At 39.4% G+C, this 17,156-nt stretch overlaps 1 protein-coding gene across 1 annotated transcript; it reads left to right on the top strand.

Moving 5' to 3' along the window:
* Positions 1 to 14,039: 14,039 nt before the first annotated feature.
* LOC108705415 (olfactory receptor 52N2) lies at positions 14,040 to 14,996 on the top strand. Its single transcript, XM_018242289.2, has one exon. It carries the CDS (start codon positions 14,049 to 14,051, stop codon positions 14,994 to 14,996), a length of 948 nt encoding a protein of 315 aa, XP_018097778.2. The 5' UTR covers positions 14,040 to 14,048.
* Positions 14,997 to 17,156: the final 2,160 nt, after the last annotated feature.

Below are 17,156 nucleotides of genomic sequence, written 5' to 3'. Positions count from 1 at the left end.
ATTTTTACCTTCACCTCCCCAACATTCATTCACTTTGGGGTTTTTTTTTTCACTTTTTCTTAACCTTCTTTGGCTGGACCTTCTCCCCCTCCTGTTAGGCTCTTGCTGTTCTCCCTTATAACTCAACCTCCTTATTCAACACTTTTTCTCTTCTTTTCTAGACCCAACCATTTTCTGTACTCCTTCCTATCCACTTATTTCTATAACATTATTCTCTTCCTTTAAACTCTTCCTGCAATTGTTTCCTTCATCTCATTTACCTGCCCTTTTTTCTTCCAGCGCTATTCTTGTTACCAATATTCATAGTTTGTGCCATTGCATCATTTTTATTCTTCCTTTATACTCCTTTTTCGTGTGATTCTTTTTTTCTCTGTTCACCATGCTTATGCTACAACCTCCCTTTACCTAATTGTGATCATTGACACCTCTGTTATTTTGGGAAATTTGCTATTTGGATTAGAGAAGCTGCTCCAACTGCATAAATATGATAAGATGTCATCAAGATTATATTTTTACCAAAAATAAAGACTGGAATGTGACCCACTTCCCTTCAAGAGAAACTGTCCAATCTGATCATGAATTATCATTCTATACTGTAGCATGAATCAAAACAGGAATATCTTTAATGTTTAGTCTAATATGTCCACACAGGTAACCTTCTATCCAGCATCTTCTAACATAAAACACTTGCATTTAACTGCACAACATTAAATACTTTCTGGGAACAGCAATAGATACATTTTACTTCCCAAACTTAGGGGACTGTTTCCAATAAGTTGTACTTAGTACAGGGGAATAACAATGTTGGCCTAATTTCATGGTATCTCTCTGTACAAGGTATGTATAAAGACCAAAGTGTAGGAAGACAACTAATGTACTCAACACTTACATGAAACAGAGGCCTCTTGAAATGAAAAATGTGAGTGTGAAAGAGTTTAATTTTCATTTAAGTCAACAAATCAGCAGCCTGATAGTAGAAGGGCATCAGCAGGCTGTTAACTAGTTGGTTGACCATTCCCAAGAATGTAATCATGGCTGTGAGATCTCTATAGGGAATATATGACTTCTGAGCAGAGTCTATTAGAGGTTGAAAAGCCACATTAGATTCACCACCTAGAAGTAAGATACCTTCTGTGAAACCTTCTTATATTTGTTATACATGTTTAAAGGCTTTCAGTTGTCCTGTATGCAAAGACGCAAAGGTGAATCTCATTGATTAGACCTTTTATTGCTGTTAGTTGGCTATGAGAGTGTGTGATTTGATCTGGAAATGCCCAGGGAAGGGCATCAAATAGGATATATTGTAAGTGGTATCAGGTGGCAAATATTGTTATAATTTTTTTTTGGAGAGTGGTCCCAACTTAATATGAGTCTATTGGATAATAACAATATCTTTTTTGTGTTATGCTCCCATTTCTGACTTGACAAAGGGCTGCTCAAAACTAGTTTGTGCTATTTAAAGAGTTAATTGTGTCGTTAAGGTATTTGTGGTCTGTGTAGTACAAGTATAGGATATTGGAATGCTTGGGTTTTCCAGATAAGGTAATTTGGATCACCATACTTTAAATATGCCAAACATCCTTTAAACATTAAATAAAGTCAATAGGATTGCTCTTCTGCTAAAATGGATTCATGCAGCTTTAGTTGCCATAGAGTAGAAAGTAATGTTTTATTTTTACTGATGAAAAGGAAAAATTTTTTAATTGTTATTTGATTAAAATGGACTGTATAGAAGAGGACTGAAAGTCAGAGCCTTTTGAATGAGAAGTTACAATGGCCATGACCCACAGGCATTATGAGACCTGATTTGATGTTACTGTAACCCTTTCTTGGCACACTCTTGTAAAACGGGATCATTTCCTGTGGCAGTCAAGCAGCCCTGGACCTCTTTGCTTATGAAAGATTCTGGAAACTAAAACTTACAGCACACCTAGTGGTCACCGAGAAGTATGGATCAGGGAAGTTCCACTAGGAAAAGAAAATACACAAAGCTCCTCTATGGCTCCCAGTCTATTAGATTTCTCCTTTGCCTGTTATGGGGCAAGATGTGGCACAAGCACAACAGAGGAAGGGTTCATTGTTCCCCTACATTATAAATCAAATTCCAACGTCACTGACATGGGGACTGTGGTCCAACAAACGGCAAAATACTGTATTTAGTCTTAAAGAGACAATGTGTTTAACGTGGGCTCAATAAAGCTTGGATTGGAAATGTGTTCTGTGACTGGATTGTTTCTATATGTATTATATATGGCTGAGACACAGGGGTAGAGCCCAAAGACTCCTATGGGAGATATCTGCAGTGAGCAGTGTGAAATGCTTACGTCTGTTTTAAGCACTTTATACCCTGCCCCATACGTTGAACATGAGCCCTACAGTCACAAGTTAGAGGAAAGACTGGATTATTTTCGATATAGTTAATGAGCTATAGGGTCCCAGCTTGGCTCTGTAACTGCTTTGCATAGGACGTTGCTGCATTTTCTGTTCACCCCATGGTTTAAAGTCATTACAACTGCTTCAAAAGTGGAGCAAATCATCTTGTTTAAATTAAAAATGACAGTTCAGAAGAGATAATGGATGGATGAATTCACAACAATCAAGGCAATGCCATTGGAAAGCCTGGAGCCCCAAACAGAATGCGTGAAATTCAAATACTCTCTTCGGGGGCGAATCCAAAATGGAGGCACCCATAGCTACCATGTGGGTAGCGGAGGCACTGTGACGTCGGAATGCCGGCGTGATGACGTCACTAACCGGCGCCAAATTCAAATAAAAAGGATGCCCAGGACTCCGGTTCAATGCCCAAGTACAGGAATTGCTGCATTCCTGGGTGTTTGTTAATTTTCTTCTATTGATTCTTGGATGACTGACCTTGCCTGAACTTTTACTTCGCCACTTCCTGCCTGCCTTTGAACTCCAGCCTGGATATTGACTCTGATTTCTCCTGATCCCTATCTATACCGCAAACTTGGACTTTTACCCATTGAGCTTCCTCCTTGGTTCTGACTACTCCCACTGGGAGCCGATAGGCCCCCTGACAACAACACAATCTGGGGCCCAACAACCATATATATTAGAGATGTAAAGGAAAAACACCTTATTCACATACTCTTCTGTTGGCCTTGCTTCTTTTGTTAATCTTTTGTCTTTCTGTCACTATCCATTTATTTCTTCTTCTTCCAGTATTTCTGCTCTTCCATATTTAGCACACTCACCTTTTCCTATGATTACTCACTTTACTTTTCTCTGTTCCCCTCTCTACTTCCTTGTGTTCTCTATTATTATTTTTTCTCCCTTTTTCTACAATCCTCTTTATTCTATCTGTGTTCCTCTTCTTTTTTCTCCCTTTTTTTATATTAGTCTCCTTGTGCCCATTTGGCTAGCTTTTCTGGTTTCTTCCACAGTCCCCTTTCTACCTTGACATTATCCAAATTTTTTCCACAGTAACTTGTGCTTATTTCTGAGTACTGTTTGTCTTCTCCTGTTATAAATTCTCTTCTCTTCTTGTTTTATACTTTTTGACTATTTTCCCCTTCCCCAATTCTCTTCTGCACCTATATGTTCTAATCTAAAATGCATGAGAAATCTAAATGCACTCTTAGCTAATAATACGTTGTTTTTTCATTTATTGGGATGCTGTTGAAAGTAAAATTCTGATTGGTTGTTATTGGCTACTAGACCTAGAGGGTATTTTGCACTTGTAATTGCAGTACATCCTAAATTTGGGAAAAGATTGTTATATATGCAAATCAACTAGAAGCACTAGGAGGGTGTGGCACAATTCAAGACTGAATTGGGTCGGAGGCATTATTTAAGGTGGTGCACCTTCTCCTAAATCCCAAATTATTGTTAGGAATGCTCTATTTAGAGAGCTATGCTTGACCAAACAAAGCCTGCTAATCTGCATGACTAGCCCCCGCATAACAGGGAAGAGACATACTGTGCCTGGAGAGAAGATATAGTGAGAATAGTCCTGACTGGAGGAAAACCCACCTACAGGGGATCCCCAACTGAGTATGCAAAGGAGCTGGTAGTTGCATTGCATGTCCATAAGTTCTTGACTCACTCGAACAGTCATTGTAAAGTATCATAAGAGACCCAGGAGTGCCATGAATATTCTCATTTAAAGAAGCTGAGTTAATAGACTTAATTTCTGTCAGTTAGTCAGACAGTTTGCGCTTGCGAAAGTATTTAATAAGGCAGCTATTGTTAGGAGTGATGCCAATTTACTTTTATATAAAAAGTTATTTAGTTTACTTAAAACTATGTGTGTTCATTTTTACTGTATTCCTAGTGGGGCCACCCGTAGGTGCATTCCCGGACCCCATTAGTTGGAGACACTGCACTAGTAAGTACCAGGTACCCAGTCTCTGCCATTACCACTGCGGAGTGGCTCAGGTTTGTCCTGTGGCATCAGGTAAGTGCCACTCATGGAGTGTAACACCAGAAGGAGTGTTGATAGAGGTAAAGACTTTTTGGTGTATGGCAACACATCTCATTTATAGGGAAAGGCCTAAATAAGATCTCTTCAACTGATGCCCCAACAGGATTCATTACAATGCACAGATTATAATATATAATTTAGTACTTGTCACATTTGTTTTGTTTCAGCTCCTGTGTCCTGCAAAGAATACTGCGTATCTGCTTGTAACATAGTAACATAGTAAGTTAGGTTGAAAAAAGACACACGTCCATCAAGTTCAACCTTTTGACTTTTTTTTTTTTTAAGTGCCTAACTGTCAGTTGATCCAGATGAAGGCAAAAAAACCCATCTGAAGATTTTCCAGTTTGCCTCAGAGGGGGAAAAATTCCTTCATGACTCCAAGATGACAATGGGACCAGTCTCTGGATCAACTTGTACTATGAGCTACTGTATCTCCCATATCCCTGTATTCCCTCACTTGCTAAACACCATCGAACCCCTTCTTATACCTATCTAATGTATCAGCCTGTACCGCTGATTCAGGGAGACAATTCCAAATCTTCACAGCTCTCACTGTAACAAACCCCTTCCCAATATTTAGCTGGAACCTCTTTTCTTCTAATCGGAATGGGTGACCTTGTGTCAGCTTGAAAGACCTACTGGTAAATAAAGTATTAGAGAGATTATCATATGATCCCCTTATATATTTATACATAGTTATCATATCACCCCTTAAGCGCCTCTTCTCCAGAGTGAACATCCCCAATTTGGCCAGTCTTTCCTCATAGCTCAGATTTTCCCTTTACCAGCTTAGTTGCCCTTCTCTGTACTCTCTCTAATACAATAATGTCCTGTTTGAGTGATGGAGACCAAAACTGTACGGCATATTCTAGATGAGGCCTTACCAGTTCTCTATAAAGTGGAAGAATGACCCTCTCCTCCCGTAAATCGCTGCACGTTTTAATAAAGCTCAAGACCTTATTTGCCCTTGATGCTGCTGACTGGCATTGCTTGCTACAGACAAGTTTATTATCTACAAGGACTCCAAGCTCCGTCTCCATTATGGATTTGCCTAGTGCAGTCCCATTAAGGGTATAAGTGGATATTTTTACATCCCAGGTGCATGACTTTACATTTATCAACATTGAATCTCATTTGCCACTTAGCTGCCCAGATTGCCAGTTTGTCAAGATCCTGTTGCAAGTGCCACATCCTGGATGGAATTAATTGGGCTGATAGTTTTGTGTCATCTGCAAACACTGATACATTACTTACAATACCCTCTCCAGACCTTAGTTTAGAAAGCAGTCGTTTGTGGAGCATGCTATCAAAGGCTTTGGCAAAATCCAAATAGATCACATCTACTGCCCCCCCACTGTCATGACTGACTGCATTGATATTCACCTTCGTCATAAAATCATTTTATTCAATTTGAGTAGAACATGTAGTATTTTATGTGAGGGCTGCAGATTCTCTATTTGTTGACTTTACTGTGGTCAGAATACTTTGGACCTTGTTGTTTTCAGATAGGGGATCATCTGTAATTTGGATCTCCATACCGTAAGTCTGCTAAAAATCATTTAAACATTAAATAAACTCAATGTTTTTCCACCAATATGAATTTATGTAGCTTAGTTTCGATCATGTACAAATTACTGTTTCATTGTATCAGAGAAAAAGGAAATTATTTTCAAAATTAGAATTATTTGCTGAAAATGGACTGGTAAGGTGACCAGATGTTTGTGCTGAAATCTGGGGACAGGGTCAACAATTGTGGCATGTGTAGCATACTCTGGCAATTTCTTAGGCCACACCTACTTTGGGAGGCATGCCCCTCTAAACCACTCCCTATTTACTGATACAACCCAGCATTAAAGGTTAAATCGTAAAGCAGCTGAACTAGAAGGGTTAGGTATGAGCAAGAGCACATTATACAGTTACCACCACCTCATAAAGGGGTAAATTTATCAAAGAGTGAAGTTCCGCCACTAGAGTGAAATTCCGCAGCTCTCCATTCATTTCTATGGGATTTTGAAAGGAGTATTTATCAATGGGTGAAAGTGAAAGTTCACCCTTTGATAAATAGGCCTATAAAAATTCCATAGAAATGAATGGAGAGCTGCGGAATTTCACTCTAGTGGCGGAACTTCACTCTTTGATAAATATACCCCAAAGTGAGAGAAATTAGAATTTGTTTCTCTAGTTCATTTTTCAGTGAGAGGCACTAGATAAAGGTGCAGCATTAATATATATACAGTGAGCAACAATGGCTTTTAATACCCCAAGCACCTCAGGGCACAAGTGACACCTCAGTATGGCAGTTCATGTAGAAATGCCCAGAACTCATAGCAGAATGAGATAGTGGCAATATATAATACCCCCAAAACTCATAGCAAGATGGCACAGTGGCAGATTCATGTATAATACATGTAGATCCCATAGCAAGATGGCACAGTGGCAGATGTATATATAATATATGTAGAACCCATATCAAGATGGCACAGTGGTAGATTAATCTACAAATACTCCCAAAACTCACAGAAGGATGGCACAGTGGCAAATTCATGTATACATATCCTAAGAACTCAGAAGGATGGCACAGGGGCAGATTCATGTATAAATACCCCATAACCAATAGCAGGATGGCACAGTGGCAGATCCATGTATAAATACATTATGGGGCAGATTCACTAACTTCGAGTGAAGGATTCGAATGAAAAAAATTTGAATTTCGAAGTATTTTTTGGGTACTTCGACCATCGAATTGGTTAAATTCGTTCGAATTCGAACGAAATCGAACATTTCGAAGTAAAAATCGTTCGACTATTCGACCATTCGATAGTCGAAGTACTTTCCCTTTAAAAAAAACTTCGACCCCCTACTTCGGCAGATAAAACCTACCGAAGTCAATGTTAGCCTATGGGGAAGGTCCCCATAGGCTTGCTAAACTTTTTTTGATCGAAGGATATTCATTCGATCGTTTGATTAAAATCCTTCGAATCGTTCGATTCGAAGGATTTAATCGTTCGATCGAACGAAAAATTCCTTCAATCGTTCGATCGAACGTTTAGCGCTAAATCCTTCGACTTCGATATTCGAAGTCGAAGGATTTCAATTCGAGGGTCGAATTTCGAAGTATTTTTAACTTCGAAATTCGACCCTTAGTGAATCTGCCCCTATATGTATAAATACCCCGACCCATACCAGGGAAAAACTGAGGATAAAGAGCCAAATTGCAACAAGATAACAGTGATAAGGGAGGTAGAATGCAGACAGAGTAAATAGTAAGTACAACTAAGTAGAAGGAACAGTAGTTGCTCTTATGTGCACTCTGAACACATAGCGACTTTTAACTAAAAATGCACCAGGTGGGGACGGTTCCAATCCAAAGTCCATTTAAGAGCAGGATGAATTTCAGCTAATAAAAAGATGTATGGTGATTTCTTGCTGTGCTGTGTATGAGAGTAATTTAAACTAAATCATAAAATGTCATTGAAGTGGGGAATTGTGGAGGTTGAGCCCTTTTCCAATGAAATGAAAGGGTAAGGTAGAATGATATCATTGTATAGTTAGTTCTTGTTTTTTGGGAGTTACAGTATGTACTGTATTGGTTTTCAGAAGAGTGGGGTGATAAGTTTTCCCATAATATCATATGATCATTCTCCTAGACCTAACCAGAACTTTTGCAGCCAAGGACTAGTTCAAAATATATGTGGAAGGGAACCAGCTGCCCCACATGCCCTCTGGCATAAGTTAAAGACAGTTGGGTGTATTGTATGAAGTTTCTTTATAAGCATAACTTTATAAGCATTTTTACTTTGGATTAAACATGTTGCAGATTTTCTAGCATTATCCCCTGCCATTAAGAGCAATTTACTTTTAGTTTCCTTTACCCAATGCACCATGTACATATATTTCAGGATTGAAGTAGTAGGGAGTCTAATTGAATCAATTCTATATTCTTAAAAAGATGTTTGAGGGAGACTTATTAGGGACAGATTTTCAAAATCCTTGAAAATAGTTGTGGGGGTAATATGCTTCATTTTTTAGGCTTTGGAAAAAATTATTAATTAATGAAAAATTAATAATTTGAAGATACTCATAAGACTAGGGAAAGGGGATTTGATGTTTAGAAACGCGAGGGAGGATTTAAGTTGAACAGGTTTTTTTTATAATGTATAGTGTTTTCTATTTGAATACCTAAATATTTAGGCAGTTTTTCAGTTAAAATAAAGGATTTTGTGTTTAGATATTTCTCCACCTTCACCATCATGGTGCATGACACCTGCATAGGAGTTGGCCACCCATTGAAATCCCCAACCTTAATGAATTCACTGGCTTTAAAATGAATAATTGTCTTGTAGAGTTTCAGCCTTCGCAATTACTTTCTGCTGGATTCCCACTTTGCGGGGTCACACATTAGCAACATATTTTGTGATAACGTATCTATCCTTATTCTCTCCTGTGTAGATACTTCTGTCAGCAAGTTGTATGGAGCAATTCGTTTTGTAGGTTATTTCATTTTCATGGCACAACTCAAGGCCCATTCCTAGCTATGGATATTCTTTATCTACCTCAAGGTTTCCAAAGACACCTGTAAGACATTCACACCCTGGTGACCCAACTATTCAATTTTTCCATCTTTATGATGAGAATTCTATTTGTATTTCTTCGCTACCGACTGGGGAACATTAACCTCACTCTTACCTACCGTAAAATACTGTATTCAACATGGGATGAGGATTAAAATTAAAAGCATTTATCAACTCCAGAATGGTGGGGTTCTCTAAGTGCTCCTCTTGTCCTCACCAACACAGTGATGACTTGTAGGGAAACAATGAAACAATGTAGAGAATAATCCAGTAGCACACTGATTATGGTGTGATAAGTGATAAATTGTTTATTTAGCCCACATACATACAAGGTAAGGGCAACGTTTCGGACCCCACTGGGCCCTTTGTCAAGCCTAGTGGTCAAATACAAACACAGTGGGGCAAATTCACTAAGCGCCGAACGCTAACGTCAATTCGCTAGCGTTTGGCATTTTCGGTACTTCGCAAATTCACTAACGAACGATGGCGTAAATTCGCTAGTGTTACTTCTCACCCTTACGCCAGGGGAATTTTCGCTAAGGACGTAACTACGCAAATTCACTAACGCGCGCAGTGTACTGAACACTACCTTTTACGCCAGACTTCATTCGCCACCTCAGACCATGCGAAGCGCAATAGAGTAGATAGGGATTGCTTCAAAAAAGCAACTTAACTATACAGTGGGCACATGTGTAGGGCAAAAAAAAAAAATTATTTGATGTTTTGAAGGTTTCCCAGGCATTTGTAGTGATTCTACGTATTCCTCCATTGAAATTTGAATTTGGCGCCGTATGCAAATGAACCATCGCTAGCGCAACTTTGCCTCGCTTAGCGAATCAACACTAGCGCAACTTCGCAACCTTATGCTACCCCTGTGCGCAACTTCGGATTTTAGTGAATTTGCGGAGCGCTGGCAAAACTACGCCTGGCGAAGTGTCGCGAAGTGCGGCGAAGTTGCGCCTGTCGCAACTACGATTCTTAGTGAATTTGCCCCAGTGTTTTATAGAGTGTACAATGGGAGTGGCCTGTGACTCCTCCCCATCAAATGACATCATTATGAATCAGGCGAAACAAGAATACTTAAAGTGTCCATTTAAAAATAAAGTCCATACATCTGGACTTTATACAAAAAGTATAAAAGTTTATACAAATGGACTTTATTTTTAAATGGACACTTTTAGGGGCAGATTCACTAAGGGTCGAATTTCGAAGTTAAAAATACTTCGAAATTCGACCCTCGAATTGAAATCCTTCGACTTCGAATATCGAAGTCGAAGGATTTAGCGCTAATCCTGCGATCGATCGATCGAAGGATTTTTCGTTCGATCGAACGATTAAATCGTTCGAATCGAACGATTCGAACGATTTTAATTCAACGATCGAAGGAAAATCCTTCGATCAAAAAAAGATTAGCAAACCTATGGGGACCTTCCCCATAGGCTAACATTGACTTCGGTAGGTTTTACCTGCCGAAGTAGGGGGTCGAAGTTTTTTTTAAAGGGCAAGTACTTCGACTATCGAATGGTCGAATAGTCAAACGATTTTTCGTTCGATTCGTTCGATTTCGTTCGAATTCGAACGAATTTAACCAATTCGATGGTCGAAGTACCAAAAAAATACTTCGAAATTCGAAGTATTTTTCATTCGAATCCTTCACTCGAGCTTAGTGAATCGGCCCCTTAGTATTCTTGTTTCACCTGATTCATAATGTCCCAGAGGATAAGTTTTCCCATCATGTCATATGATCATTCTCTTAAACCTAACCAGAAATTGTGCAGCCAAGGACAAGTTCAAAATATATGTGGAAGGGACCAGCTGCCCCACATGCCCTCCGGCATAGATTAAAGACCTATTCTATGAAGTTTCTCTTGGGTATTATAACAGAAGAAAAGAACTTTATAAGCATTTTACCTTTGTATTAAACGTTACAGATTTTCTAGCATTATCACAAATCTCCTGCCAGTCAACTAAGAGCAATTCACTTTTAGCTTCTCTTTTCCGATGTACCATGTACTTATGCTTCAGGAAGGGAGTAGTAGAGCGTCTATTCAATATATTATATATCCTGGAAATCAAAGATTTTTGAGGGAGACATATTAGGGACAGATTTTGGGGGGTGATAATCTTGATTGTCCAGGGTTTCTAAGATGAATATTTTGATAATACCTATAAGGCCAAGGAAAGGGGATTTGGTATTTTGTTTGTATTTCTGTCAATGTAAGACCTGCCAATCAGTCTATAATATCAGTAATCGTATATATGCCTCTGGATGATCAACGGGCTTTAACCTGAGGGTTGAGACCAAGAAGAAGGAATGGAGTAGCTAAAAAAGATGTCAGAAATGATTGTGTTGAACTTAATTCATACTTAAGATCACATTTTCTCCAGGGATCTGAGGTAAATTTGATAGGGTTCAATGTTTGGCTTTGGGTTTTAATATTCAATCTCATATGACAAAGATAAAAGTTCAAGCAAAGGAGTCAGAGCTTAGAGCCTCAACATGTGCCCGTTTGGATCTATGCCCAAATGTGGTGCAACCCAAGATTTGTTGTAGGTGTGGGGCTTCATAATATTGCTGAATATCGGGGGCTGCTAATCCACCTGTTTGGCCATTTGCAATAATTAACACTCAAGAGATCCTATGCCTACATTTAGCCAGGGGTGGAACTACAAAGGAAACAGACCCTGCAGCTGTAGGGGGGACAGGAGGTACAAGGGACCCCATGAGGCCATAACTAATGAGCAATTTCAACATATATTGGTAGAACAGGTTAACTTCTTGATATGTTGAGGACCCTAAAATTAATTTGCTGTGGGGCCCAGCCCATCTAGTGACAACACTGTATTTAGCCCAAATAAACTTAAATGTTGTCCTTGAGAATGACTCTTTGAACAGACATCAGCAGCATCTATAAAAAAAATACAACTTCGGCAGTATAAACATTTTGATCAAAGAGATTCTTCCTAACCAAGATATGGTATATGTTTGCCAATTATCAAGGTCTGCCTTGAGCTTTTTCACAAGATAAAAATAGCTATGGTCAGCAAACATCTGACAATACATGTTTTCCAACACACTACCTGATATAATACCAAACTTCTTCTGAACAACCCACTTGTCCATGAGACGGAACAAGCAAACAAAGAGTTCACCTCCAGCTGACAAATTACTTAGCCGGAATACGGTGATCCTTAGACCTGAGTCCAACCCCATGGAAATACCACCACACTGCCGCAATATTTACTCCCTTCTTATGTTCATTTGGAGTATTACCAGATATACACCATTCCATTATTTGGTCACATTATTTTATTCATCCCATATGACCTTTGATCTTGTCACCTAAACTTATGTTTCTTTTCCTTCTCTTATTTGTTTGAAAACTTGAACAAAAACATGGATGTACGAAAAAGGTTCTTTAAAGCCCCTTTGGGTCAGAATATGCAATAAATACAGTATATATAGTACACTGTATTGGTGGAAAGCTTTGGCAATACCTAATACCTTCAAGTGTATAATCCTTCTCGCGTTTGCCAGAATCTATTGCCATTTGGGCTGATAGTCCCTTAAGTCTCCATGCTAAGAGGGTATGTGGTTTATTTCCACATTTGTACAATTTTTGTTTGGACTGTTTTATCTTTTTTCTATATTATCTTTGAGAATTTGCTTTAACTCTCTACTAGTCAGTGTTATCTATCTCTCTCTATAACTGATTGATTTAAATTTCTCTCTTACCACTTCCTTACAATCTTCCCACAATTATCACAGGTGTGAAGGGTGCAATTGCACCCAGGGGCCCAATGTAGCCTCAAAAAGATTTATCATGATCAGCAGGGGAGATTTTGGCCATGCTCCCAGTGTGCAATTAGTATGGAGGCCTGCAGGGGGGCCCAGGTTTGCATCCTGCAACTGGACCTGCCACTAACTGTTGTGCAACTTTGGTGGTACCAAGGGCTTGCAATTTTTGACCTAAGTGGTGGAGGGCCCATAATAAAAGACAGTGTCGACCCCTGCTGGCCATAGTAAAAACCACCTTCTTTTAAGACCATACCCACATAATGGTGGTAGTACACCAAAAAACAGATGGTTGGTGCTCACTGAAGGGTTATCGCTCATATGTGAAAAAAGTTTATTAAGTCATATTAAGACATACCTAAATCCATATGCCTCCTCCCAACTCCTCCCTTATGGATAGCACAGCAACCCCCAGCACACAAGTAAATATTTTAGAGACCCCCTAACACCTATTTCAAAACACTAACAAATGCGCAACCCTACCAGGCTCACATCCCATAGGCAGCTGAAGGAAGGCAGAGCAGGGCAAAAGACAGAGAAACCTATAGTATCAGGACCACTCTAAGGTGAACCTGCAATGTACAATGATGTCTTAAAGTCACTGGAGAGAGATCATTAAAAACCTGCAGTTTGGCTCCTTTAAACTCTATATTGTCTATATTGTCTTTCACATTTTTGATGTGAATTATGTTTTTTATCCTTTCATAGTAGTGAAGCACTTGATTACATCCCTGGACCATGGGCGTTGGGTTCTGGGTATTTTGTAGGTCTAGGACCATATGTGTTTGGTCCCATCTCCAGTCTTCTTCAATTCAGGATTCCTAGCTAGAAATAATTGTTGATGATCTTTCTGCTCTTTATCCAGAGCACCTGGTTAGATGTCAGTCTGATTCTGAACACCTTTTTAAATATGGCCTTTGACCTGATGCCTCAGCAGGATTTATAATCATCTTTCACAGATGATTTATGTAATTTACTATTTGTCATTTGTTATTTGTTCTGCTTCAGTTCCCGCATCCTGCAGAGAATAGCGTGTATCTGCTTGTCCTTTGAGATGTTAATTAAAGAATGGGTCATGCATGTCCGCTTGTAAGATGAAAGTATTTAAAACAAGCCCAAATCTTATGTAGGAGGTCACTGACTAGACGGCATTATGACTGTATCCGAATGTATTAATTCATCTTAATCTTATTTTTTATTTTAATTTCAAAAATCACTTTTTTTAATCAAATCAAAGATGGAAATCATGTTCAATACCAGCAAGAACTTTGTGCTCCTTGGCATTGAGGAGATGGAAAGGTTTAAATATCTTTATTGTTCACTTTTCTTCATAATTTACTTCTTCATTTTGTTGTTTAGCTGCACAATCATCTTTGTGGTGGTGTTTGATGAAAGCCTTCATGAGCCCATGTACACTCTCATAGCCATCCTTCTGCTCAACGGGATATATGGGAGCTCGTGTTTCTACCCGAAACTGATCATTGACTTGTTATTATCATCCAAAGAAATTTCACGTATCGGCTGTTTGGCCCAGACTTTCAGTGTGGTGCTATTTGCTTACTGTGAAATCTCCACATTCACCATCATGGCTCATGACACCTACTTAGCAGTTGGCCACCCATTGAGATACCCAACTCTAATGACAAATTCATTGGTTTTGAAATTAATCATGGGATCTTTGATCTTCAATACCATCTTAGTTTTGCCTAATTCATTACTTTCATCAAGACTTCCACTTTGCGGGTCTCACATTAACAACATAATTTGTGATAACATGTCTATCCTTGTTCTCTCCTGTGTAGATACTTCTGTCAACAAGTTGTTTGGAGCAGTTAGTTTTGTAGTTGATTTAATTTTCATGGCACTGCTCATAGCCCATTCCTACCTCCGGATATTCCTGATCTGCCTCAAGATTTCAAAAGACGCTTGTAAGAAAGCCATTCACACCCTGGTGACCCACCTACTCAATTTCTCAATTTTCATGGTAGGGGTTCTATTTTTATTTGTTCGTTACAGACTGGAGAACACTTACCTCCCTCTTGCCTACCATATTCTTCTATCTGTAATAAGCTTTATATTTCCGCCTCTTCTTACCCCTGTAATATATGGAATGAGGATGCAAACCCTTAAAATTAAAGTCATTCATCACCTCCGAAATGCAAAGCAGAGTGTATTTGCAAACTGAATACTGTATCTTCTCTTTATAGCTCAACATTCACATGTATCAATGGTAAGGGCAAGAGTAATGTTCAACAGGTCTGTGCTATCTCATCCTTTATTTTTATTCTACCCTCTTATTCATGTCTTGTCATGTCATGTCTTTCATTTTTCTCTCTTTGCAATTGCCATGCTTATGCCACAACATTCCTCTGTCTACCTGTAATAATATTACCTGTGCGGCGGGGTCGCTGGCGTAATCATTGGCGCACGTTTTGGCGCGAAATTTGAATGTATTTAAGGCTCATTCATACTCCCAGCCAGTGCCAGTGATAGAACTTAGTTTCTAGTGGTTCTGAGCCTAGTGCATCTGTTCCTGTTACTCTGTTACCTTGATTACTCCGTGTTTGACCCTGCCTGTATCCTGACTACTCGGAACTCTGTATCCTGACCCCTGCCTGCCTACGACAACTCTTCCTGCTTAACCCCTTGATTGACAACCCGGTTTAACCCTTGCCTGCCTGACGATTCTGATATCTGCCTGCCTTGACCCAGCCTGTCTGACCATCCTTCTGCCTAATCCTTTTGTACCGTGACCTTCGGCCCAAAAAGACTTTTCTAACAGCTGTGCCCCTGTACCAGCCAGAACATCTCGCCTTGCACCCCTCGTTAAGTCCAGGTGGCACCCAAGTAAGCTGAGGGCTCCTCCCGATGCCCAACGGTGGTCACACTACTGGTGAAGCCGAGCCGAGACCAGGGTGCTTGGCATTTGTTCTGGTATCGGGTGCCGGCCGTGACACTACCTCCTTGTGAGCTTAAAAACTTCAATGATTTCATTTTATTTACTATTTGGATTAAAGAACTTGGGCCAACTGTGCAAACATGATAATCTTTGCCAAGAATAAGACAACGACTGAAACGTGGTCCACCTCACTTAAAAAAACAATAACAGTCCAATATGCCCATAAATTATAACTAGGTGTTGGGGCTGTTTGTTCTGTCATACCCACACAAGTAATCATCTGGAAAGGAGGGTGCTGGACTGACCATAGTTTCTCTGCCCAGTGTAAACAATTCTACTAATATGACTATTGATGTATGGGAGACAGAGGAGGAAGTTCTGAAGAGACTAGAACATGTGAAAGTATACAAAGGTCTAGGACTCGGTGGTCTTTACTCCAGGGGACTAAAATAGCTCAGATCTTTAATTGCACAACCTCTTTACTTAATTTTCCAAAATGCTTTTGATGTCTGGCATGGTTCAGAAGAGATTGGCGAATTGCTAATGTGACCCCATTGTTCAAAAAGGGACCCCATTCTTAGCCTTAAAATTAGAGGCCTGTTAGTTTGACATCAGTGATTGGAAAGCTTTTGAAGGCTGTAATAAGGGATAAGACACTGGAGTATGTTTTAAATCAAAATAGTACCAGCATGGTTTTATAAGCAATTGATCTTACAAATTGCCTTCTATAAAGAGGCGAGCAGACGCCAATGGCAGTGGATGTGATCTATTTAGACTTTGACAGATGGTTACTGGTTAAATTAGGGAATATTGGCCTGGAACATATTTGTACCCGGATAGAGAGCAGATTACACAGAGTATAGATTTAACTAGAGCAGTGATCCCCAACCAGTAGCTCATGAGCAACATGTTGCTCTCCAACCCCTTGGATGTTGCTCTCAGTGGCCTCAAATGTGCTTATTTTTGAATTTCAGGCCTGGAGGCAAGTTTTGGTCACATAATAAATAGATGTACTGCCAAACAGAGTCTCAATGTTACAGCCCTTATTTGGCAGCCCAAGAACATTTTTCAAGCAAGTGTTGCTCCCCAACTCCTTTTACTTCTGAATGTTGCTCATGGGTTGAAAAGTTTGGGGATCCCTGCACTAGAGAGTAGGTAAATGGAACGATGGGCTAGTATGGTTGGTGCAGAACTGCAGAGGTCTGTCCTTTGCTTTAATTCATTTTTTTTGTAAGTAGTAGTAGTCCAATGTCAGGAGATGATCTTATTGAGTAATATGTATGCATAAACTTTACCTCATGGTCATTCCTTAATAAAAAATAATATTGACAATAATTTCCTTGTATTCTTCATCTAAAGAGAATGTTCAAGCTAGCTTGTAAATATGTCCATCTAAGCATTGTAAAAACATCCCGAATACGGGCAGAATATTTGAGGACACTAATC

The sequence above is a fragment of the Xenopus laevis genome, chromosome 2L, assembly GCF_017654675.1.
Source record: "Xenopus laevis strain J_2021 chromosome 2L, Xenopus_laevis_v10.1, whole genome shotgun sequence".
Taxonomy (NCBI): domain Eukaryota; kingdom Metazoa; phylum Chordata; class Amphibia; order Anura; family Pipidae; genus Xenopus; species Xenopus laevis.
This window is presented reverse-complemented; position numbering and strand designations above follow the sequence as displayed.

Coding starts and splice junctions, on each gene's coding strand:
- LOC108705415 (XM_018242289.2), top strand. CDS start 14,049: ATGGAAATCATGTTCAATACCAGCAAGAACTTTGTGCTCCTTGGCATT.